This window comes from Phoca vitulina, unplaced genomic scaffold, assembly GCF_004348235.1.
Source record: "Phoca vitulina isolate PV1807 unplaced genomic scaffold, GSC_HSeal_1.0 scaffold19, whole genome shotgun sequence".
NCBI classification, from domain to species: domain Eukaryota; kingdom Metazoa; phylum Chordata; class Mammalia; order Carnivora; family Phocidae; genus Phoca; species Phoca vitulina.
In genome coordinates this window covers 27,662,711-27,686,941 of record NW_022589722.1, presented here as the reverse complement: position 1 = coordinate 27,686,941, position 24,231 = coordinate 27,662,711, and the positions used below count along the sequence as shown (strand labels likewise).

The window sequence follows — 24,231 nt, the reverse complement described above, 5'->3', positions numbered from 1 at the left end:
CTTACAAAAGCCCAACCAAATTACGCTTTGGTTATGTTTCTTCTCTCCTGGAGGATCAACAGCAGACAAGGCAAGGTCATTAATTCAGAGAGAGAGATCATACCACTGCTGTGTATCACAGACCTCGGATGGTTATTTTTCTAACATCACACTACCTTGAGCTCTTTCATTCTCAACACTTTGTAAATAGAACTGAGGGAAAGGAGCCTGGACTTGGGTAAAGTCCCCTTAGGAGTGCGTAGAAAAGCCTGGAACTCACTCTAGGGCTCCTCATCACTAGCCAGGAAATCCAGCGTTTAAAACAAAGGCCCAGCAATGATACTCATTCTTACTCTCCTACTCGTGACTAGCCTGATTCGAATCTTTGTAGTATTAGTAACGTCCCCTAGAACCTAGGGTTTCCAAGCATGCTGCATTTAAGAGGGATGGTCTAATTTCTCAACAAGAATGAGCACTTACTATATTAAATGACTTCACATTATCTTGCTGTGTCCTCAAAAGCATCTCTTCTAACTGGAGAATTAACTTCCCTCTCCCCCAGATAAAGAAAGAAAGCCAAACAAGAACATAACATCTGCTTTCCAAGTAAAAACAAAACAAAAAACCTTATAATACTCAAAGAACAAAGAATCCAAAACCAAAAATCTCTTACAAGAGTAATTTGACCCTTCCTATGTCTCATGAGATGCTCATTCTGGTCCTGAAAGACACAGGACCTACAAACTCTGAATCTCAAGCCATCCTTGGAGGATGCAAACCCTTCCAGATGCTTTCCCTTCTCTCAGGCTAATTCTTCAAAAGCAGCAGAGCAGAAAGAGCAGGAAAGGGACAGTGAGGATAGAAGAGGAATGGCGTGTGGGGGGGATAGGGGACACAAAGAGAAAGACACCCTACCCTGCTCCTCCTCCCCCTTTCCTAATACCTCTCCTCATCTTCCTACAGCTCCCCTGAAAAGTAGGAGGAATAACTCATTTCACTTACGCTGGAACTGAAATTCTCAGGGCAACAGAAAATGTACATATCTTCATATACCTGAATGTCACATTAAGATGAACGCAGCATGAAGGGGGCTATTTACTGATGAAGCAAATGGTACCAGGATTAGAAATGTTAAATACCTATTGCTCTGGAAATCTGATCTTTAGATCTATATTAAGACGCAATGAAAGGGAAAACAGGTGGGAGGCCAGAGGATGGGTGACTAACTATTGCTAGGGCTTGTCATTCCTGAAGTATGTCCACCTGTCCTTAACTGTCACATTCTCCCCCGCCTTCGCTGATACTTGTTTCCATTATGATGAGGATATGTTCCTAATGGGAGAGAAAATTAAGCTAATAGCAATGGCAAGTGATCTTCGGACGTGAGGCAGACACGTCTTTCTGTGTCACACTAAAGAACAGTACACAGTACAAAGTTAGGGCTCTTTATTCAGACAGTAAAGCACAGCAAAGTGGGAGGGCTAAGCTGTCTCCACGGCAACAGAACATCTCATAAATGTAAAGTCCTTGGCTTCTATCAGGCAGACTCTTCCTGGCTCAGGAGAAACATGTTTTAACTTGATGAGAATAAAACCAGGCAGCCTGGCTAGAGTGCAGAAGGGGGGGCTGGCTGGCTGGTCAGTTCTGGAAGTGCTTAGTGAGCGTGTCCAGCAGCTCCTGCTTCTTCAGCCCACCCCTCAGCCCATACACCCTGCAGGCTTCCTTCAGCATGGGCACGGTGAGCTTACCCAGTGTGCCGTTGCTCACATGGGCCTTCAGATCCTCTTCAGATAACTCCATCTTGGGCCTTTTGCTGCCAGAACCTTCATCATCTGGGGGAAAAGGTCAGGAGGGAATGACTGGAAATGCTACCAGTGGCACCCAACTACACTGCACAGGGGCCCTCCTACGATCTGGGCTGCAGTTAACCGTCTTCCGTAAGGCTGTGATGCCCACCTAGAACACCACGGGAGGGTGGCTTTTCGTTTTTTGGTTTTGTAAGATTTACTTATTTGAGAGGGAGAAAGACTGCGGCGGGGAGGGGCAGAGGGAGAGACTCCTAAGCAGACTCCATACTGAGCCCAATATGGGGCTGGATCCCATGACCCCAACATCAGGACCTGAGCCGAAACCAAGAGTTGGACGGTTAACCGAATGCACCACCAAGTCGCCCCTGGAGGGTGTTTTGATAAGGCAGCTTACCAGCTAAAGTCAAAACTACCACCCTGAGAAGGGAGTTCAAAGTAGTGTAAGTGCCCCAGTTTACCCAAAATGGGTGCTCACTCTGGGTAAGTCATTCATTCCTTCCTTCATTGAAAAAGCACTTACCGAGCGCTGCGTAAAGTACTAGGGCATCATACTCGGTGGTCAGAAAGTGCAAGCAGAGGGGGATAAACAAGTAAATCACTGGGGCGCCCGGGTGGCTCAGTCGGTGAAGCGTCTGCCTTCGGCTCAGGTCATGATCCCAGGGTCCTGGGGTCGAGCCCCGCATCGGGCTCCCTGCTCCGCGGGAAGCCTGCTTCTCCCTCTCCCACTCCCCCTGCTTGTGTTCCCTCTGTTGCTGTCTCTCTCTCTCTAATAAATAAATAAAATCTTTAAAAAAAAAAAAACAAGTAAATCACTAAAGTGTGCACAGGTGTGAAGAGCTATGACAGCAGTTCCCAGAGGACACTGTAAGAGTCACTTCAGATGCAAAAGAGAGAAAGCTCCATGGCCACCAACCCAGGCTCTCACAGCTCCACTTCCTTGTAGGGCTGCTAGGCAAGCAAAGCCCACATCTGGCTTGACTAGACCAAAAATAGCCCCAAAATGTACAACCTAAGCCAGAACTATTCCCCCATGCTAAGGAACTCACAACATGTCGTCCTGAAAAAGATGAGAATCATGGTAAAGAGTATTTTGGGTCTAGTGGTAAGAAAAAGGATAGTAAAGAAAAAGATGGTTAAAGAAAAAATGGTTAAAGCCAATCACTGGAAGTTCACAGAAAAAAAGTCCAATAAAACTACATCTCATTTGGGACGCCTGGGTGGCTCAGTCAGTTAAGTGTCTGACTCTTGATCTTAGCACAGGTCTTGATCTCAGGGTTGTGAGTTCAAGCCCCACATTGAGCTCCACGCTGGGCATGGAGCTTACTTAAAATAAAAAAAAATTTTTTTAATTAAAATTAAAAAACAAAACTACATCTCATTCGTAACTGGAAAATTGCAAATGAACATAGGATATAGTTTTCCCTCTATTATTCTTTTTTTTTTTTTAAGACTTTATTTGAGAGAGAGAGACAGAGCAAGAGAGGAATCACAAGCAGGGGGAGTGGGAGAGGGAGAAGCAGGTTTCCCGCCAAGCAGGGAGCCCGATGCGGGACTCGATCCCAGGACCCTGGGATCATGACCTGAGCTGAAGGCAGACGCTTAACTGGCTGAGCCACCTAGGCGCCCCTCCCTCTATTATTCTTAGTGAAAAAAGGAAATAGTATATCAAGTCCAGTACAGGTAAGAATGTAGGGAAATACACTCACTCTTTCTTGAATAGGATATAAATTGTATCACTTTTTCAGAGGCCACCTGGCAATTCTTTTTTTTTCTTTAAAGATTTTATTTATTTGAAAGAGGGAATGAGAGAGAGAGCATGAGAGAGAGGAGGGTCAGAGGGAGAAGCAGACTCCCCGCTGAGCAGGGAGCCCGATGCGGGACTCGATCCGGGACGATCCGGGGACTGCAGGATCATGACCTGAGCTGAATGAAGGCAGTCGCCCAACCAACTGAGCCACCCAGGTGCCCCCAACTGGCAATTCTGATCAGAATTTTAAATGTCGACACCTTGACCCAGCAATACCACTGCTAGGAATTTATCCTAGATAAACTATGGATCCACTCACACAAGAACGCAACAGTGGTTCATGTTCACTGCAGCCTACCCATCAAGAAAGGTCCGGTTGAACAAACTGTTTACATCTATCCAGTGAAGTACTCTGGAGCCTTGTTTTTTAAATACAGTAGCTTTGTATGGACATAACTCTTCAACATATGTAGCTAAGTAACAAAATAAACTAGAAAACAAAGTGAATACTAGTCCAACTGTGCTGAAATATGTATGTTTGTATTAAATATGTAGGTTTGTATAGAAATTTCCGAAGGGACATGATCCTCTGTGATAGGACCATAAAGTCAACTTTAAAACATAACCCAGTTCCTCACCTTGTTTCCGCTTGGGAACTTTTCCTTCAGGATTATAATCCGGTGGGTAGACAAGCTCCTTAAACTCATTCACCAGGGAGCCCAGTCTTTTATCTATTGCTTCAATTTTAGGCACTAGAAAATCAAAACACAAGAAGAGTGGCCAGGTGAGTCACGAGTCCGGGCTTCCTGTCCAGTTCCAAGTCTACGGGGACCAGAGGAGAAAGCACCTAACTGCTGGGGTTGGGGGAAGTCCCGGGAGGGTGCAGGAGGAGGCAACTGACCTGGCCATGAATGCCTCTCTAATATTGATCAAGTATCTTCTAACAATCGCATTTAATGAGCACTTACTACAGCCAGGCACCCTTCTAAATGCTTTAAACTTATTTTTTAATTTAATCCTCTAGAGGGTAGGTAAATTTGTCTCCCTGTTTTAGAGAGGAAAGCCAAGAGGTTAAATGACTTGCCCAAGGCCAACGAACTGGGAGTGATAGAGTTACGAACTGGGCTAGATTCTGGGGTTTCAAACCAGAGTCTGTGCCCGCAGTGGGCTTACAGTCTAGTCAGGGTAAGGAGGGGGTGAAAACATAAATGCAGTAGGTGGCAATGCCATGAAGGGACTGAACAAGGCACACTGGGAACACGGGAGGGGTCAGGGAAGACTTTCCGCAGCCGGGTCTGGGAAGCTGAGCGCTCTGTTCCTCAGGCAGATACTATTCCAAGCAGCAGAAGGCACAGGAGTAAGAAAGGGCAGGTGACATAGAGCTTGAAGGTAGAAGGTCAGGAGGGCAGGACCAGCGAGGAGGCTGGAATTCCAGGCAGTCATGGCGAGGTCATGGAAGCCTTGAACGCCCGCGCGGGACTTAAGACATTATCCTGAGAACAGTGGGGAAACTGAAGGGCTATGAGCGGGGGGACGGGGACGGGGACATGACCCCAACTGCATTTTAGAAAGATCCCCCGGAGCTGTGTGTGGAGTATGACCCGAAGGACGATGAGACAGCAGCCGGGGAGAAGGGCCCATAAACCCGAGAAGCGGCAGAACTGACGGACGTACAGACGGAATGGTGGTGTCAGAGCAGCCGGCGGGGAGGTGGTGGCTGGCTGGGAGGCCAGGAACATTCGCCAAGACCAATACAACAGGAACAAGATATCTCTGGGGGAAAGGCAGTATTTGTGTTACCTTACCACTGTGTACGGTTTGTGGAGCTGTGACCTGAGCCGTGTCACATCGAGGGCAGGCCTGAGGAGAGGAGTCTCATCACCTCCTCACGTGGCCACGTTTGCAAAGTACTGAGGGGAGCTCCTGGCACAATGTCACGGCCAAACTGGGCTCCGGCCAAGTCAGAAGCCCCCTGTCCCAGACTACATGAGCGTATGCAAGAACTCTGGTTCTCCACCTGGGAACCAGCTAGGACTTTTAAGAAACACTGATGCCCAAACCTTTCCCCCAGAGATTCTGATTTAACTGATCTGCGGCTGAGGCCTAAACAGCCAGATTTTTTTTAAGTCCCCCAGACAATTCTGTTGTAGGCCCAAGTTGAGAACCAATGTGCTAGAGGTCGGGGCATGTCTCAAAATCACCTGGAAGGCTTGTTGTAAAACACAGATTGCTGGGTCCCAAGCTGAGTTTCAGAATTAGTCGGCTTGGGAAAGGGCTCAAAATTGGCATTTCTGACAGGTTTCCCGGTCATGCCAGTGCTGCTGGCCCGGGGAGCACACGCAGAACCACTGGGGTAGCCTGCGGAGGCCACCGAGGGAGAAGTGAGGTGACAGAGAACGATGGGGCCCAAGGTCACCTAGAGCGCTCCCATGTTTGGAGGAGGAAAAAAAGGAAGCAGGCCCAGCAACGGAGTCCTGGGCTGCTGTGGGCCCAGGAGAAAAACCAAGACCGCAATCGTGAGTCTTCAGTAAGTGATTTACGAAGAGAAAGCCATTATCACTGTGTCGGAGGGAAGCAGAGACACATCGGAGTAGAGCTGAGTGAAGAACATGAAAGGGCAAAGAGTCAAAGCTGCCCGAGGTCTGAGCGGTAGGAGAGCCGGGTGGCGCAGCAGATGGCCACCGGCAGGGCAGCTGCAGTTCCAGCCAGAGCCGAGCAGAAAGGACAGGGCTGGGGACACAGGCTCGGGAGTCACGGACATGAGAGAGGACGCTGGAGGCCACAGGAGCAGACAAGATAACGAACAGAAAGGGAGAGCAGAGGGGCTAAGGAGTTAGAGGGAACATCACAGCAGCCAAAAGTGTTTTGAAAATAGAGGCAGGAAGAGAAAACACGACTTGCAGTAAAATTATAGAAAAGGCGCCAGGATGCAAGAGGCCATGTGGTTAATCCCTTGTAAGAACATCTCACTGTCCCCATTTTACCCATAAAGAAACTGAGTTTCAGGGACGCCTGGGTGGCCCAGTCGGTGAAGCGTGTGCCTTCAGCTCAGGTCATGATCCCAGGGTCCTGGGATCGAGTCCCGCATCGGGCTCCCTGCTCAGCGGGGACTCTGCCTATCCCCCTCCCCCTGCTCATGCTCTCTCTCTCTCTGTCAAATAAATAAATAAAATCTTTAAAAAAAGAAAGAAAGAAAGAAAGAAACTGAGTTTCAGGGAGATATATGAGATCCCAAGGCTAATCAAGTTAGTATGTGGCAAAGCTGGGATTCCAATCTGTATCAGCTGTTTCCGAAGCCGAGTCCTTCACCACCTTGCTGGAGACCAGGCCACTTACTTCCTGATTCGCTAAAGGCCACCAAGAAAGACAGGCCGCGTCACCCCAGCCCCGCCCTCCCGCCGGATCCGCAGCACAGGTATACCAGCTCTTACAGCGCTCGTGCGGGGCTGCTGGGTCTAGCGTAAGAGACATCATTAATAACTGCGGAGCTGAGCAGGCCACACTAATTGCTCGGATCTTTTCAACCTGTCAAGAGCCTTCATTAAGTCCCATCTGTTTCCTGCTGGGTGTTTACTGACATCACTAAACTGCGCATGTGCTCTCGTGAAATATGTAAGAGAATCACAGTCAAGAAAGGGACAGGTAGCGAGCTCAGAGCTCGACCGAGGAGGCCAGGCCCATCTGCCCGACGCTGGGTAACGAGGTGGATCTTCTCAGGTAGAGCACGCAGTCTGCTCCGTGGTGCCGAGCACGGGCTCCGGGCCAGACTCCCTGGATTCTAAACCTAGATCCACCGCTCACCACGTCGTGCCTCGGCACATCACTCCCTTCTCTAGAAAACAAGGCCGACAAACAAGGCCTCGTAGTTACGAGAATTAAATGAGTCAACGACATACAGGACAACAGTGCCTGGCACACAGTGAGCGCTCAATAAATGTTACAGATTATTATTATTTTTTTTACTTTTACCAACATGTAGTCATGAGGTGGCCTCCTCATTCAAAGGCAGGTCTCAGAAGCCTGGCACTTTGCTCTCCTCTCACGACAGAACCAGCCAAATCTGCTCCGAGGCGGTCTACGCTGGACTAGAAAATCTCTCGGACGTGGCTGGAACAAGGAGGTTAAGTCCTTAGAGGGTGCTAGGAAATGCATCCACCTTTCTGGTCCAGAGTGGGGTTGTTACGAGAAGCTCCCGGGGGAAGGAGCACCGAGCTTCCCCACAGCCTCCTTACGTGTCAGATCTGCCGCGTGCTCGGGCTCCGTGAGGTCCAAAGCCAGCGCCTCCAGGTTCCTGAAGTGTTGCTGCAGCACTGGGTTCTCGAAGCTGTCACTTCTAGTAGAACAATCATAATAGCATAAATACACTGAAACAACGGAACATTTAAAAAATAAATGAATAAAATTATTAAATAAACCCGACTGAGGCACCATAGGCCCGGGGTCGGCTGAGGAAAACAGCCCAAATCAAACAGTGGGGAATCTTGTCTCTTGAGTCAACTTTTCTCTCTCCAATTTTCAATTTATTGGGAATCCAAAAGCTAATTTAGAAGCAAACACCTGCCCATCTGTCTGTCACGAGAAGCAGTGGGCAGAGAGAGACATGGAGGAGGCAGGGCCGTGAAGTACGAAAACAAGACGGAGAGAAGGTGCGACACGGGGAGAAAAAGAACCCAAACACTCTTTCTCCCCACGCTCAGCAGCAGCTGGGAGTAAAAGAATCCTCTCACCTCAGGAGACAGTTCCAGAAGAAAGCCTGAGGTGGACCCACTACTCACCTGTAGTTGAAACGGAGCTTCTGAACAATAGCCTTCATCTTGTCTATCTGCTCTGGGTTCGCCATGACTTTTTCGGTAAAGGGCACCTTCCGTTTATCATCAGCGTAGGGTAAGAAGACAAGCTGGAAGCCTGAAGAAGGGAGATAAAATTTTCTGAGATTTGACTTCACAAAAGGTTTCAGTTACCGAGTTGTCGTTTGCCTCTCAACTCCAAATTCGCCCTTCTAGGACCTGTGATGCTGGGGCTGGGACCCTGCCAACCCTGCTTCTCCTTTATCAGCTGATTCCTGTGAGCATCTGCCTGACCGACTCCCTCTGGGGCCTGCAGAGCAGAGAGGGAGGCAGGAGTACTCCTTCCCGGGCCCTCCCGTCCCTGCCAGCCTTGCCCCAGCCATCGCGCTCTGTCAGGGCCCTTCACCTGCCTGGAACAGTTGGTTCCAGCCTCCAGCTTTCTTGACTCACCCAGAGCCAGCTGGACAGCGCCCCCTCCCTGGAGGGCTGAGTCCCAGCCCCATGGGGCCCTCCGAGCTTCAGCCTCTCCCCTCGGTTCCCCCATCCCCACCCCACGCTCAAAGGAAAGAGGAAGGGTTATCCGGCTGCTCTGTTCCAGGTTCTAAGAGGCTCAAAAACCTAGACTGGAACCAACGGCTGCTGCCAGGAGAAGGGCCCTTGCTCGCAAAGCCAACAGCGCTGAGTAAGTGGAAGGAGTAAGTCCCTTTGCTCTCCTCTGCCCTACGGTCTCCCTCGAGCACAGCCTACAGACAGTCAGCTGGCAAAGGAGGAAACTGGGTTTGGAGAGTGTCAGCCTCAGCAGCACAGAGCGTAATAGGAGGAATTTGGAGCTGAGAGACAAGAGCTTACTAAGTGACATACAAAGCTATTCCTCAGCCGTCTGATCACCAGGGTTACAAATATAACACTTTCAAAGAGTTACTTTATAGTTCATTTTTATTAGCATGGCTAAGGAAGAAAGAAGACTACCTACCATCTCTTGGCTACTTTGTACTAGTCACTTATACAACCTGAAGAGTAAGGTGTTCCAGAATTCTCATCTTTGCAGATAAGGAATATAAGTAGAAAGGTTAAATTATTTGCCCAAGTCGGCCAGGTAACAAGTGGCAGAGGTGGGCCTGAAACAGAAGAAAGTAAACTTTCCCACACATAAGAATAAGTCAAGTCTGACTTCAAAACCCATGGTCTTTCTGCTACACCTCACTGCCTTGGTGTATACAGAGGATAAACCAAATGTTAAACATTGCAAAGGTGCTAACAATGGCTTTTAGTAAAGCTGCCAGCAGTTGAGCCATAAACTTTGTCAGTAACCTGAAAACAGTCCCTAAGCAGCCAATGCTCAATCATGGCTGCAGAGCTGCCTGGTACAGTTGCACATGCTGTGCACTGCACAACCATATTTGGCAGCTTTACCTGGCTCTGCATCAAATCCACCTGTGAAACCCTAAAAATGCACCTTTTCCAGACCCCATTCCTGGAGACTCTGGTTCAGCAGGTCTGAGTTGGGATCCTATGAGGGATTCCAAAGTCTGAGCAAGGTTCAGAAGCACTGAAAAGATCTCTTCCACATACCTGGGGGAGTCACCTGAATTTTCTGCTCATCTAGCTCCTCTTCCTGTGGCAACAAGGCCACAAAATAAGGAGGGATGTTCTGACGGGGGGTGTATCTGCACACTGCCATGACCTCCTTCTCCAGACACTTGGTGAGGAGAGCACTAAACAGGGTTGAGCTCCCTGGAAAACAAACATCCCAGGAGTCTGCATCCTAAAGATATCTCCTCCTCGTTTCCCTCTTAGCCCTGATTTCTCTTCCATTTTCTTAAAAGGGCTTATGATACTTCATTAGGTAAGGTGTGATGAGCCCAGAGCTGAAGGGAAAGTGGGGACAGCAGAGGTGCAGAAAGGAAGAGAAAGGAAAGCAATGAGAGATCAGATGCCTCAAACACTCCATTTCAGAGTGTGAATTATTAATATTAGTTCACTTTTACTATCTTTAGACTAATGATATAAGCCCCAGTTACTAATAAAAGCCAACCAGGTCAAATCCAGGGGTTCATTAGCTATAGCACAGAGGAATATAGGTCTGGACAAACACAATGACCTAGTTCATAGCATCTTTAATTGCCAACACTAGGGAACAAACTGGGTTTTTCTTTTCTTTTTAATTCTCTATCTGATGCCTCAAAGAAAGACTTCCAGAGGAAGTAAGTTTTAAAAATTCTAATTCCATATCCCCTCCTGGATATTTACAATGCGTATCAGTGTATTATAGGTCCTAAAGAAATCTCTAATTTTGTTTAGTCCCGAATTTCCAAAACTTATCTGAGCATGAAAAACTTTCAAAATACCCCCTTAATACATACATCCTATCCAGGTTCCAAGCAGAACTACCTTCTGTTACTCATTCATTTACCCTCAGTCTACACCACATACCATTCACCAGGGACTCTTCGGGGTACACGAACAGGGAGGGCCTCAGGTAATGGTGCTTCTTCAGCAATATCAAGGGCTTGAAACCGATGAGAATCAAACCTGGTTCATCAAAGCGTTTCAGCTCTTCTGTTTCCTCTTTCTCTAGTACAATCTGACGACTCCCATAGTTCTAAAGGAAGGGGAACACGAGGGCCATGTACACAGGCTACGTGGAGATGCAAAGTGACTGCCACACGACACTAGCAAGTTAAAATCAGCTTTCTTCTAAGGAACAGGAAGATGGCTCACCAAGGGCATCTTCCTCCTACCGTGGGGAATGAACATTTACTGAGTGCTTGCCAGGCACCTTATATTCGTCATCCAATTTATCTTCTGTGTCCAGCCTAGGCGATAGATGTTAAAAACTGTTTTATAGATGAGTGAACTGAGTCTTGATGGTTGGTAACTTGCTCCAGGTTACATAATTGAATTGGGCTTTAAACCACCAGCTCTCTGGTGCTGAAGGCCATTCTCTTCAGGCATTTATTCGAACCCTGCTGAGGGTTCATCCCCGACCCACAAAGGAAGCTCAAAACACGCCTATTTATCAAGAGGACACATGTCAGGTACTGTAGTAGGTCTGAGAAAACACGCATATTAAGTATTACTTTCAAACTTTAATTTTGCACTGTGGTCATAGATATACGACTGGTAACAGAACTTAGCAAGAGTCCAATTTGAGTTTAATCAACAAAACAGAGCCCTCAAGTTTTTTCGAAGGCATACTGGATCAAAGAAACTCCATGACCAGAAGAGCTACTACCTATGAATAAACCAACATGGATAACTAGTTACTTCCAAAATGGAAGAGGAAATTTCTTGTCTTCTCCTTCAGAAAGTAGGGCAAAACACTCTCGCTTGAGATTTGTGCTCCAAAAAATATCTCATGGGTTGAATCAAAATAATATTTAATTTTAGTCACTTAGTTGATCCTTCTAGGTCCTGAACTTATGCAAAAAAATCTCAGATTCTCTCCCACATTTTGCATTAATTAAAAGGATGATTCATTTGATTTTAATTTTAGATATCCAATCCTTCCACAGATTGAACAAAGGTGAGAGAATGAAGAAAGATAATGTTCTGCATTCTTAGTCTGTCCTTCAGATTAAGAAAGGCACATGTGTATCATTTCAAAGCACAGGAAAAAATTTGGTTTGGGGGAAAAAAAAACTCTCCCTAAAATAAAGTGCACTTCACACCTAACACATTTTCCCTAGCCCATCTCCCTAGTTAACTATAAAGCATTTTCAGGGCGCCTGGGTGGCTCAGTCATTAAATGTCTGCCTTCGGCTCAGGTCATGATCCCAGTGTCCTGGGATCGAGCCCCACATCGGGCTCCCTGCTCAGCGGGAAGCCTGCTTCTCCCTCTCCCACTCCCCCTGCTTGTGTTCCCTCTCTCGCTGTGTCTCTCTCTGTCAAATAAATAAATAAAATCCTTAAAAAAAAAAAACCAAACTATAAAGCATTTTCTGCTACTGTACCCAAGCAAGGAATTCGACTGTTAGAGCAGAATGCAAAGAGTGATCAAGGGCTAAAGTTTCCACTGACATTTTTTTCAAACACTGGTTCCAACTTTCTCGCTGTCAAAGTATCAACAATCTAGATGCTGGGGCACCTGGCTGGCTCAGCTGGAGAAGCATGCAACTCTTAATCTCGGGGTTGTAAATTCAAGCTCTACGTTGCCTGTAGAGATTACTTAAAAATAAAATCTTTAAAAAAAAAAAAAAATTGATCGGGGTGCTTGGGTGGCTCAGTCGGTTAAGGATCTGCCTTTGGCTCAGGTCATGATCCCAGGGTCCTGGAATCAAGCCCTTTGTTGGGCTCCCTGCTCAGCGGGGAGTCTGCTTCTCCCTCTCCCTCTGCCCCTCCCCCTGCTCCTGCTCTCTCTCTCTCTGTCTCTCAAATAAATAAATAAAATCTTTAAAACAAAACATCTAGATGCCAGAGTTCCAAAGAGGAATGGCTTTGTGTTTTAACAGCTTAGCTACAAAGATGCACACAGAAAGGTATTTAACTGGTTAGGCTAAATCAAGGTCTCCCTCCCTGTTAACTCTTCAATGGGACAAAATTCAGTAAGAAGGCAGGCCTACCTGAGACCTCTTGGTGTCGCTAGGCAGAAGCAAACTGCCCGTATTTACATTAAACGTCCGGGTCTTGGATTTCACTGGTTCATTGGTTTCCCGATAAAGCCTCACAGGAGGACGTTTGACAGCCTTCTGGACCATATTATATATGCCGACAGTGAGTGCTGTATCTTTGCTGAGCTTAAGCTTCAACCTGGGGGAGAGAAAAACAAAAAACCATGGAAAGATTATGCTTTCCTAGCTAAAATTCTTTTGTGGTACCCAAGCCTTATTTTATTCTCTCCATAATCCAAATTTCTCGAATATAAATATAACAGTTTTAATAATAGAGTTTGCTATAATACTATCTCAGGGTCTATACCACAAAAATTCGTTTCAGAATATACTGTGAACTACTTAAAATAATGATGAAGAATGTACTGTAATAAAAATAATAATGATTGTTTTGGGGTGCCTGGGTAGCTCAGTCGGTTAAGCATCCAACTTTTGATTTCAGCTCAGGTCATCGATCTCAGGGTTGGGGGATGTGAGATCAAGGCCCACACTGGGTTCTGCACTCAGCGGGCAGTCTGCTTCTCTCCCTCTTCCCCACCCCCCATGCTCTCTCTCTAGAACAAACAAACAAAAAAGATTCTCTCTCCCTCTCCCTCTGCCCCCTCCGCCACGCTCTCTCTCTAAAACAAATAAATCGGGGGAAAAAAAAAAAAAAGATTCTCTCTCCCTCTTCCTCTGTCCCTCCCCCGCCATGTGCACACATGTTCTCTTTCTCTCTTTAAAAAAAAAAAGGGTGCCTGGGTGGCTCAGTCATTAAGCGTCTGCCTTCGGCTCAGTTCATGATCCCAGGGTCCTGGGATCGAGCCCCACATCGGGCTCCCCCTGCTTAGCGGGGAGCCTGCTTCTCCCTCTCCCTCTGCATGCTGTTCCCCCTGCTGGTACTCTCTCTCTCTCTCGCTCCATCTCTCTCAAATAAATAAATAAAATCTTAAAAAAGATGTAAATTAGTATGTTAACAAAGAACTTAGGACAGTGCCTGGCATACAATAACCATGCAATAAAATAATTCCATTATTTGATTATAGTGGGAACATTAATCATTTTTTAAGCTAAGGCATTATTAGTTCTCAAACAGTTCCAATTTATTATTCCTCTCAAGTATCCTGTAACAACTCTTCCACAGAATAACACTAGCAGCTAACATTTGTAAATAATTACCATGCGCCACGCGCTATGCCTGGGTTATCTCAATACAGCCATCCTGTGAGGAGGGACCATTTTTGCCCCCATTTTACTGAGGTCCAGAGAAGTTACATGACTTGCCCCAGGTTGCCCAGCAGAAGGACCAGGACTACAATCCAAGCCAACCTGACTCCAGGACCTACATTTAACCACTATTTTACCCTCTCTGCCATCCCCACCAAAATGTGTGCTACATTTCCAAACTGTAGTAACAATACTCCATTATTTCAGGAAGGAGGAGAGATGCCAGGGTGTTTGTGTGAAGAAAAAGAAATCATTCCTAAGGGGGAAAGGAGAGCCAACAGCCAAACTACAGCTGTAGCAATGGGCTGGTGTGAGGTTTCCCTAAAATCATTTCATGGGCTTTCTAGTAGAATTGTCAGTAATCTCTTGAAAACTGCTCAAAAACTACCAATGGTCATATTTCCCTATGTTGAGGAACCTAGTCTAAAATGAAAGCCTGGGACGCCTGGGTGGCTCAGTTGGTTAAGCGTCTGCCTTCAGCTTGGGTCATGGTCCCGGGGTCCTGGGATCCAGTCCCGTGTTGGGCTCTCTGCTCCACGGGGAGCCTGCTTCGCCCTCTCCCTCTGCCTGCCGCTCCCCCTGCTTTGTGACCTCTCTCTCTGATAAATAAATAAAATCTTTTTTTTTTTTAAGATTTTATTTATTTGACAGAGAGATAGAGAGCACAAGTAGGCAGAGAGGCAGGCAGAGGGAGAGGGAGAAGCAGGCTCTCCGCTGAGCAGGGAGCCGGACGTGGGGCTTGATCCCAGGACCCCGGGATCATGACCTGAGCTGAAGGCAGACGCTTAAATCAACTGAGCCACCCAGGCGCCCCAATAAATAAAATCTTTGAAAAAATAAATAAAAATAGGGGCGCCTGGTGGCTCAGTTGTTAAGTGTCTGCCTTCGGCTCAGGTCATGGTCCCAGGGTCCTGGGATCGAGCCCCGCATCAGGCTCCCTGCTCGGCAGGAAGCCTGCTTCTCCCTCTCCCACTCCCTTTGCTTGTGTCCCCTCTCTCGCTGTGTCTCTCTCTGTCAAATAAAATCTTTAAAAATAAATAAATAAATAAATAAATAAATAAATAAATAAATAAAAATAAAAATACATTTAAAAAAATAAAATGAAAGCCTGATGTGACCTTTAGAAAGCAAAACGGGAGAGCCCTTGGGACTCTAAGGGCAAAGCTCTCTAAGAGAAAGTAATTTAACAAGCTGGTTCCTGTTGGTCTCAGGTTTATAAGAAATCAGAATAACTCAACACCAGTGACAATAACCAGCACCCACTAAGTTTTTGCTCTATACCAGTATTACTGTTACCCACAATTTATGGAGGAGCAAGCAGATGACATACTAGTGACTGCATCTGAGGACAGCAGTAGGCCCCAGCTGTTTACCCCAATGAAGTGGAGACCCGTGTTATTCTGGAGAGCTAGCCTACCAGCTCTTGCCAGAGGAAGAGAAGTAGATATGCAAATATGCTAGGCTGAAATAAAGCAAGTTTTCAGTGAGGTGCACAGTGAGGCACTGAGGGTTAGTGGCCAGGGAAGCTCTCTCAAAGCAGCCCGGTGCTTACGATCAGGTAGGGCACTTGTGGGAGGCTGGCCCAGGTTCAGAGCACACCTGCAGAGCACGCGCTTCCTGGTCTCCTTGGCACGAACCTTCCTCAACAGGTCTTCCAGTTTGCCGGATTCCTCAAAGTGAACCCCTAGGTCCTCATCCTCGGCTGTGCTGATGATATCTCGGTAAAACAAGGATATGTCAAAGCCCCCACGTTTCCTCAGGTGCATCAAGTCCAGGAAGATACCTGGGGCAAGGAAAACAAACGATTTTCGGCAAGCGAGAATTTTTTTCAGTTAAGCCCAAATATGCAAAGAAATAGATGGATTATTAACATTTTCAGGATGTATAGAATGGCTAAGGGAATGAGCTGCTATAAGGACAACTTATTCAATAGGCTCTGCACCCAATGTGGGGCTCAAACTCCCAACCCCGAGATCAAAAGTTGAATGCTCCACTGACGGAGCCAGCCACCACGCAGGGTAGAGCCCTTCAGAAAGCGAATGGCTTTTGGTTAAACGTTCGACTCTTGATTTCAGCTCGGGTCACGATCTCAGGGTCGTGAGACTGAGCCCCAAGGCAGCCTCCACACTCAGCGCAGTCTGCCTGAGATTCTTTCCCTTGCCCCTCCCCCTCCCGACACAAGCACGCTCTCTCTCCCCAAAACAAATAAATCTTTTTAAAAAGGAGAGAAAGTGAATGGCCTCATCATTTTCAGTAGGAATATTACACAGGTATCCCCCCTGGCTTCATTTTATTCTTTCATTTCACACTCAGTGGAGAAAAACAAATGTTTGACATCCACTATAAAGAAGCAGTAAGATTAAGTGCCAATTTAAAAGAACAGGGAAAATGCCACCTGTGTCACGGAGATCCCCAGCTTTGGTCCTGGCCCGGCTGGCTTTGGCACTGTCCTTGCCATGGGGGTCATCTTCATTGGTGAACAGCATGATCCTCTTATGGCTCATCTTGACCTGGACGTCGCTAAAGAGGTTGGCACAGACCCATAGCACTTCACTTAGTGAGTAGTCAGATCCATGGCCAATTAGGTCTTGGAAATGTTTTTTCCCCTGCTCCCCTTTAAACCGGTCAAGCTCAAGCACTCGTTTAGCACCTGAACAGAGACAGGGAAGTCAAACAGGCAGAAAAATCAGAACAGAGTCAGTGCCGCATTTATCAGGCTAACAGAAGAGCCGAGGTCCCGTTCTCACCCCAGAAGTGTTTAACCCATAAAGTCCACATCCCAGGAAGAACCCTCCTGTGCAGGAAAGCATACTCTTAGTCAAGATGTCATCTACTTCCTTCTCCACATCCTTCTTTGTTCAGGGTAGTGACCTTCCAATGTAAGGGAAAAGCTGATCTTACACCTCTACTGACCTGGATTATCCAACTCCTGTAAGACGTAAATATTTTTGAAATTCACTGAATTTTTATCCTTCTCAGTACCATAGAACACCACTGCCAAGAGATCTTGATCACTGCTTATGATCTTATTGGTATACACACTCTGGATACACTGACAAAATCAAAATAAAAATGCAATTAATATTTAACTTGCCATTAAATTTAAACTCCATAAGAGCCTGGCACATAGTAGGTGCTTAATATATTTGCTGAATCTGTACATGGCATTAGATTAAGGCATGACCCCTACCTTCAGGAAAGTCATGAATCAGCGAGAGGGACAGGCATATATATTATGCTATAACAAAAGGCAGAGTGTGTTAAGTATATAATAGAAGTATAAGTAGTTCCTACCATAAGAAAACAGAATTAAAAACACGTATTAGTCAGGGAGGAAATTCTGCTATAAGAGGGAAAAACAGCCCAGTATGGGAATCAGAAAACCTGGATTGAGTCCCACTGATGTCATTTACTTAATTGACTGAGTTTGTAGAGGCCACTTGATCTTCCCTCAAGCAGCTTGAGACCAAGAAACAGAATGTACATATGTAAAATAATTATGTACATGAAAGGTTTTAGCTAACACTAAGTAGATGTGACCCAACAATAAGTCCCTAACTGCTAACAGCATCTTTTTTTTTTTTCCTAACAGCATCTTTTAGAATAAAATTTGCTTAATTACACAATTAATGATGCCAGTATTCCAGGAAAGTCCTGTCTACCCATTTAAACTAATGTTAGCATCTGGTAAATCAGTGTCTCATAAGAGCTGCTCAGTCCTGTGACCTACTTAATTCTGGAGGACACTGACAACATCCAGTTTCTGAATCTACAAAGCTGAGAAATAATGCAACCATGGTGATACCTCCCACCCTGTCCCCATGTCGGGTCTGAGACTCTACCCAGCCTCCCTCAACAGTAATTCTCTCCTTAAATGCAGAACTTCATGTGTGTCTACTCATCGACGATAATCTGCATGGCAAGTAGTTATTTCTACAAGTATTTTAATCTACCCTTTCCCTTTATTGAAGTAGTTATAACACAACGTTACCTTACTGGCCGGTGTACAACACAGCGATCTACCAAGTCTATGCATTATGCTGTGCTTGCCACACGTGTAGCTCCCAGCTGTCACCATATAAAGCTATTACCATACCACTGACTATATTCCTTCTGCTGTACTTTTCATTCCCACAACTTTCTCTTTTTTTTGACAGAGAGAGAGAGATAATGAGAGCAGGAACACAAGCAGGGGGAGTGGGAGAGGGAGAAGCAGGCTTCCCGCTGAGCAGGGAGCCTGATGCGAGGCTCGATATGATGCCCCGGGGCCGAAGGCAGGCTCTCAAACGACTGAGCCACCCAGGCGCCCCTCATCCCAACTTTTAATCTACTTTGAGTAGTCTCTAAACATTTACAAAAATTTGGTGAGGGCTTCTTTTAGGTTCTAAGAATTAAAAATACAAAAAAAAAAAAAATTTTTTTTTTTTGAGAAAATGTTTTTTCATTGCTTATCAAATACATTATACTCATCTGTGAATGTCTCACTTAGTTGCTACATTTTGTATACATTACAAAATGTAATACTACATTTTCTTCTGGGTTCTTTAGGCATCGAGGGTTCTAAGAACCCTCTGAAATTACATGTAGAAGTGTGACTGTATCTTTTTGGAGACAGGGTACATAGCTTTCGCCACATCCTTCTTTTTTTTGACAGAGAGAGATAGTGAGAGCAGGAACATCTGTGTTCCTGCTCTCACATGCTCAAAGAGGGTCACAATCTGAAAAAGGTTAAAGCAGTGATCCTCAAAAAGTGATCTCCAAACTAGCAACAGCAGCATCACCTGGGAACTTGCTGGAAATGCAAATTCTTGGTCCCAGCTCTAGACCTATAGAACCAGAAATTCTGATTCTGGGGTAAGGCTCTGCATCTGTGCTAACAAGTCCTACAGATGATTCTGAAAACCACTGCTTTAAAGTTAAGGACTGGGGCGCCTGGGTGGCTCAGTCGTTAACCATCTGCCTTCGGCTCAGGTCATGATCCCAGGGTCCTGGGATCGAGCCCCACATCAGGCTCCCTGCTCGGCAGAAAGCCTGCTTCTCCCTCTCCCACTCCCCCTGCTTGTGTTCCCTCTCTCGCTGTCTCTCTCTCCGTCAAATAAATAAATAAAATCTTTAAAAATAAATAAATAAATAAATAAAATAAAGTTAAGGCCTATTCTCACTAATTCTTTTTCTAGATGCAAGATATTCTGATTTGCCAACTACAAGAACTGTTTATATACAAATCAGAACATCAGAAGCTTCTGTTTGGTTCCAAACTAAAAATATAAAACATAATATGTATGATAAGTCTTCATAATTTATAATTCCTCTCTATAAAGAAATGGTAATCTTTTGGAGGTGGACTTCACATAACAAAATTAACCGTTTTTATTTTATTTTTAAATAGGCTCCATGCCCAGTGTTAAGACTTGAACTCACAACCCCAAAATCAAGGGTCTCATGCTCTACTGACAGCCAGCCAGGAGCCCCCAAATTAACCATTTTATTTTATTATTATTTTTAAAGATTTTATTTATTTATTTGACAGAGAGAGACACAGCGAGAGAGGGAACACAAGCAGGGGGAGTAGGAGAGGGAGAAGCAGGCTTCCCCGCAGAGCAGGGAGCCCAATGCGGGGCTCAATCCCAGGACCCTGAGATCATGACCTGAGCTGAAGGCAGACGCTTAACAACTGAGCCACCAGGCGCCCCTTAAATAAATAAATCTTTAAAAAAAAACAGAACAAAACAAAATATTTACTCCTTGATGTGGCAGGTACTATTTTTCTCTCCATTATACAGATGAGGAAATAGATACCAAAAGGTTCAGCAACTCTTCTGACATCATATAGTTTGTAAGTGACAGAATCAGGTCTTGAGTCCCTGTTTTTTATTCTATTGGGTATTTAGCTGGGAGAGGAATTGCTGGGTCATATGGGAATTCTATGTTTAACTCTTTGAGGAACTGCCACTCTGTTTTCCACAGTAGCCAATCCATCTCACATTCCCACCAGCAATGTAGGTTTCCAATTTCTCCGCATCCTTGCCAATGCTTCTTAGTATCCTTTTTTTTTCCCCTCTAAAATATAGCCATGCTAGTGGGTTGTGATACCTCACTGTGGTTTTGATTTGCTTTTCTCTAATGACTACAGATGTTGTACATCCTTTTGTGGGCTTCTTGGCCATCTGTAGATCTCTAGAGAAATGTACATTCAAATTCTATGCCCATTTTTAAATGAGGCTTTTTGTTGTAACCTTTTTTCAACCACGGGTAATACTCAACTTCTAAATACCAATTACAAGAGGACCCATTTTGACACCATAACTACTGGAACTTCCTTTCTTCCTTCACACGCACAGCTCTATGGAAGGAGGAGCCTTCTGTACTATCCGGGCTAACGCAGAAAGTGGGAGCAATGTATTCCTAGGGTCTGAAGTTCAAACACAGAATAAAATGGGCCTGTTCTCCAGCACTGCTACCTTTTTTTCAGCTCAGAATATAGGTAGCAATCCTGGGAGGCCAACCAACATTGATCATTCACAAACAAATTTTTCAAAGAGTCCATAATTTTTAGAGTGGTGTTAATACTTTTTTCTTTTTCTCCTTCTTTCTTTTTTTTAATTAAATAGAAGGTAGTCTTACCTGGATGCTCATGTCAAAAGGAGTCAGTTCAACTTCACCCTGAGATTCAAACATGGCCCTAGAACCATCAACCAAAAAAATCAAACTATCTCTTCCCGAATATGTATATTCTCCTATGGGGAAAAAAAAAATAGAAGAAAATGTTTGCCCTTGCGTTCATATTTATCATGCTTATTATTCCTATAAAACAAACAGAAAAAAGCCCATTACAATGCCCACCCTCCTCCCAAGGGTAACCACTATCCTGACTTTTAATAATCATTTCCTTATTTCTTTTATAGTTTTATCATTCAAGTGAACATTACTAAACACTAGTTTTGACTAAAAAAAATGTTTTGGGGGGCGCCTGGGTGGCTCAGTTAGTTAAGCATCCAACTCTTGATCTCAGCTCAGGTCTTGATCTCAGGGTCATGAGTTCAAGCCCCAAGTTGGGCTCCACGTTGGGCATGGAGCCTACTTAGAAAAAACAATTAGTTTTTGAAGCCTCTTAATCTATAGATACCCCCTCTGTCTTTGTGTCTTATAACTTATTTGTTGAAGAACCAGAATGTTGTGTTATGTAGTTTTCCACCTTCTGGATCTTGCTGACTGCATTCTTTTGGCGTAAATTGACATAATCCTCTGTCTTTCCTACTGAGGACCTAGAGAAGCTTCATCAGATTCAGGTGTTCTTTTTTCCTCATCATAGGCAATGCTGAGTTTTTTATAAAAACACATAAAATGGGGGCTCCTGGGTGGCTCAGTTGCATCTGCCTTCAGCTCAGGTCATGATCTCAGGGTCCTAGGATCAAGCCCTGTGTCAAGCTTCTCCCTCCCCCTCTGCCCTCCCCCCCACCATGCACATGGGCACATGCTCTCTCTCTCTCTCCCATTCTCTCTCAAATAAATAAATAAAATCTTTAAAAAAGAAACACACAGGGGCGCCTGGGTGGCTCAGTCGTTAAGCGTCTGCCTTCGGCTCAGGTCATGATCCCAGGGTCCTGGGATCGAGCCCCACATCAGGCTCCTGGAAGCCGGAAGCCTGCTTCTCCCTCTCCCACTCCCCCTGCTTGTGTTCCCTCTCTTGCTGTGTCTCTGTCAAATAAATAAAATCTTAAAAAAAATAAAAAAGAAACACATAAAATGTCTGGTTGTCTCCTTTTTTCACACTGCTGCTTTCTAATACAATAAATGTAATTACCCATCTGTAAAACAATATGTCAATTATGGGTCAAGAGTCCTAATAAAAAATTCTATCTTGACCCAGTGAATTTTTTTTAAAAATATTTTATTTATTTATTTGACAGAGAGAGAGAGAGCACAAGCAGGGGAAGTGGCAGGCAGAGGGAGAAGGAGGCTTCCCGCCAAGCAGGGAGCCCGATGCGGGGCTCGATCCCAGGACCCTGGGATCATGACCTGAGCCGAAGGCAGCCGCTTAACTGGCTGAGCCACCCAGGCGCCCCTTGACCCAGTGAATTCTTTAGCATCCCAGTGAATTCAGTGAATTCTTCAGCAATCTAAAGAACATAAGATATGGGAAACTCCTTATACAAAATTTTTCACAATGTTGTTCATTAAAGTAAGAAATTGAAAATAACTAAAATGTCCAATGGGAGGCAGACTGAATAAATTACGGTACCTTTAAAATGAGTTATAAAGACAACATATATGTAGTTACATGGGAAAATATAACACATTAAGGAAAAAAGGCAGAACACAAAATTATGTATATATGTTTAAAATTCTTTTTGGAAGAAGACTGGTGCAAATTAAAATGAAAAAATATATATTCACTATGATTAACTATAAAAAATCAGATACAAAGAAAAACAGACATACATAGTTAAGAAATATCAGAATGAAAGATGAAGGAAATTTCCTTCGATGAAGGAAATATGCAAAATGCTGGCAGGTAGCGTTAGGATGGTAGATTATATAGATCACAGTAGATTTTCTCTTTTTTTATGTTATATATTTCCTATGTTTCTCACTTTTAGTAAAAACACTTGAAAATTTTCTTACCCAGGACTTACATTCACCAGTATGTAGATTACATGTACCCCTTATTTCTCTTCCTTTATTGTGTTACTACCTTGCCTGAACATAACACTCCAAACATTGAGAGTGCGTCCCTGCCCCCGCCTCCATGGTGATAGAATGAGTCTTGTAACTGTGCTCCTCACGTTTTCGCTTTGGTTGCTACAGTTTCTGTAGGGTGAAGGCATTTTTATACTGAGGTCCTACAATGAGTAAAACAACCCTCTTGTGTGAGGAAGGGTCTTATCTGAGCCACCTAAGGTGACAAAGGATACCAATGTTCAGGGTCATTTACTGGAGCTCAGTAGATGTCAAGCTACCAGTAACAGTGAAAGTTTAAGACTAGGAATGTGCCATAGACTAGAGTAGGACCTGAATAAAAGAGCCTTGGGTAGCTCTGCAAAGTTCAAAGGGAGAAAAGCATTTGAGATTCTCTAGGGAGAGAAGGGTAGGCCATTACACAGCAGAGACAGTCGGGAAAGTCTTTCTCACACACAGAGTAGTGCACACATTAAAGACACTTACCACCTGCTTCAAGGCCCTCTTCTTGTTCTTCTTCTTCATCGCCCTCGTTTTTGTAATAAGACTCCCAACCTGACATATTGTTTACTGCTCACCAGGTGAAAGAAAGCTATGATCAGGAAGAAGCAAATTTAAACCTAAAAAATATCGACTCCTAGGCTCCTTTGAGATCCGCCCTAAAGTCTCGAGGTTACTGATGAGGAATGTGGATGCTGGATCCTGCTGCCTCCAGAGCTCTCAGTAATTGAGATGCATTAGTATATGGTCATGGGCATCATTCCAGCAGCAGCCTCACCTCGTCTATCCCTTAGGGCCGCTTCAGGGCTGGTGGTGGCGCTCTGACTCGGGTGCTGGGGCAGCCCAACCTGGAGGTCCCGTCTGGCCTCCGCACCATCTGAACCTACGGGATTCCTGCTCCAGAGTACTCGATCCTCTAGCGGACCTCATCCCGCCCCCAAATCTCCCCCAACTCCTCCGCCAGCCACGCCCAGCGGGGGGGTCTCACTGCAGGCGGGCCTCAAGGCCAGGTGCCACCTCCCACGGAGGGGACGGGGACCAGAAACTCTGTACCCCGCGGGTCTGCACACTTCGTGCTGACTCTGCCCCGCGGGGAGGCTAGAGGGACGCGCAAGACTAAGTGAACGAAGCAGGTCGAGGCCAGCCCCGGCCGGAAAGCAAGGGACACAGCGAACAGCCCCAACCTCCCTACCTTAGGCACAAGAAAGAGATCAATTTGGACAGAAGGCGGGGCGCCGCGCACGCACGGGCTCCAGTTCTCGCTCCCAATCAACGTCCCTTACGTCATCACGCATAGTGCGCACATGCCTCCTCAAGTTGACACGCCCACTTCCACCACCCGCTTTCCGCAACTGTCCCGAACTAAGCCGACCCCGTCCGCGAAAGCCCCGCCCCCTACCGCGAAACCCCGCCCC

General features: G+C 45.6%; 1 protein-coding gene across 3 annotated transcripts; it reads right to left on the bottom strand.

Annotated features, from left to right (window-relative positions):
• Positions 1-1,410: 1,410 nt before the first annotated feature.
• On the bottom strand, positions 1,411-24,091 carry XRCC6 (X-ray repair cross complementing 6). Of its 3 annotated transcripts, none has more exons than XM_032416809.1 (13): positions 24,009-24,091; positions 23,303-23,408; positions 20,762-20,874; positions 17,051-17,189; positions 16,533-16,787; positions 15,737-15,920; positions 12,884-13,070; positions 10,755-10,923; positions 9,894-10,055; positions 8,310-8,439; positions 7,767-7,867; positions 4,173-4,286; positions 1,411-1,811 (listed from the first exon to the last, which is right to left on the bottom strand). In XM_032416809.1, the coding sequence occupies exons 2-13, from the start codon at positions 23,376-23,378 to the stop codon at positions 1,618-1,620; spliced, it is 1,824 nt and encodes a 607-aa protein (XP_032272700.1). In that variant the 5' UTR covers positions 23,379-23,408; positions 24,009-24,091; the 3' UTR covers positions 1,411-1,617. The 3 variants fall into 3 exon arrangements, with proteins under 3 accessions (XP_032272700.1, XP_032272701.1, XP_032272702.1); XM_032416810.1 differs by lacking the exon at positions 24,009-24,091 and adding an exon at positions 23,595-24,002; XM_032416811.1 differs by lacking the exons at positions 1,411-1,811; positions 4,173-4,286 and adding an exon at positions 7,516-7,641.
• Between the last annotated feature and the right edge of the window lie 140 nt (positions 24,092-24,231).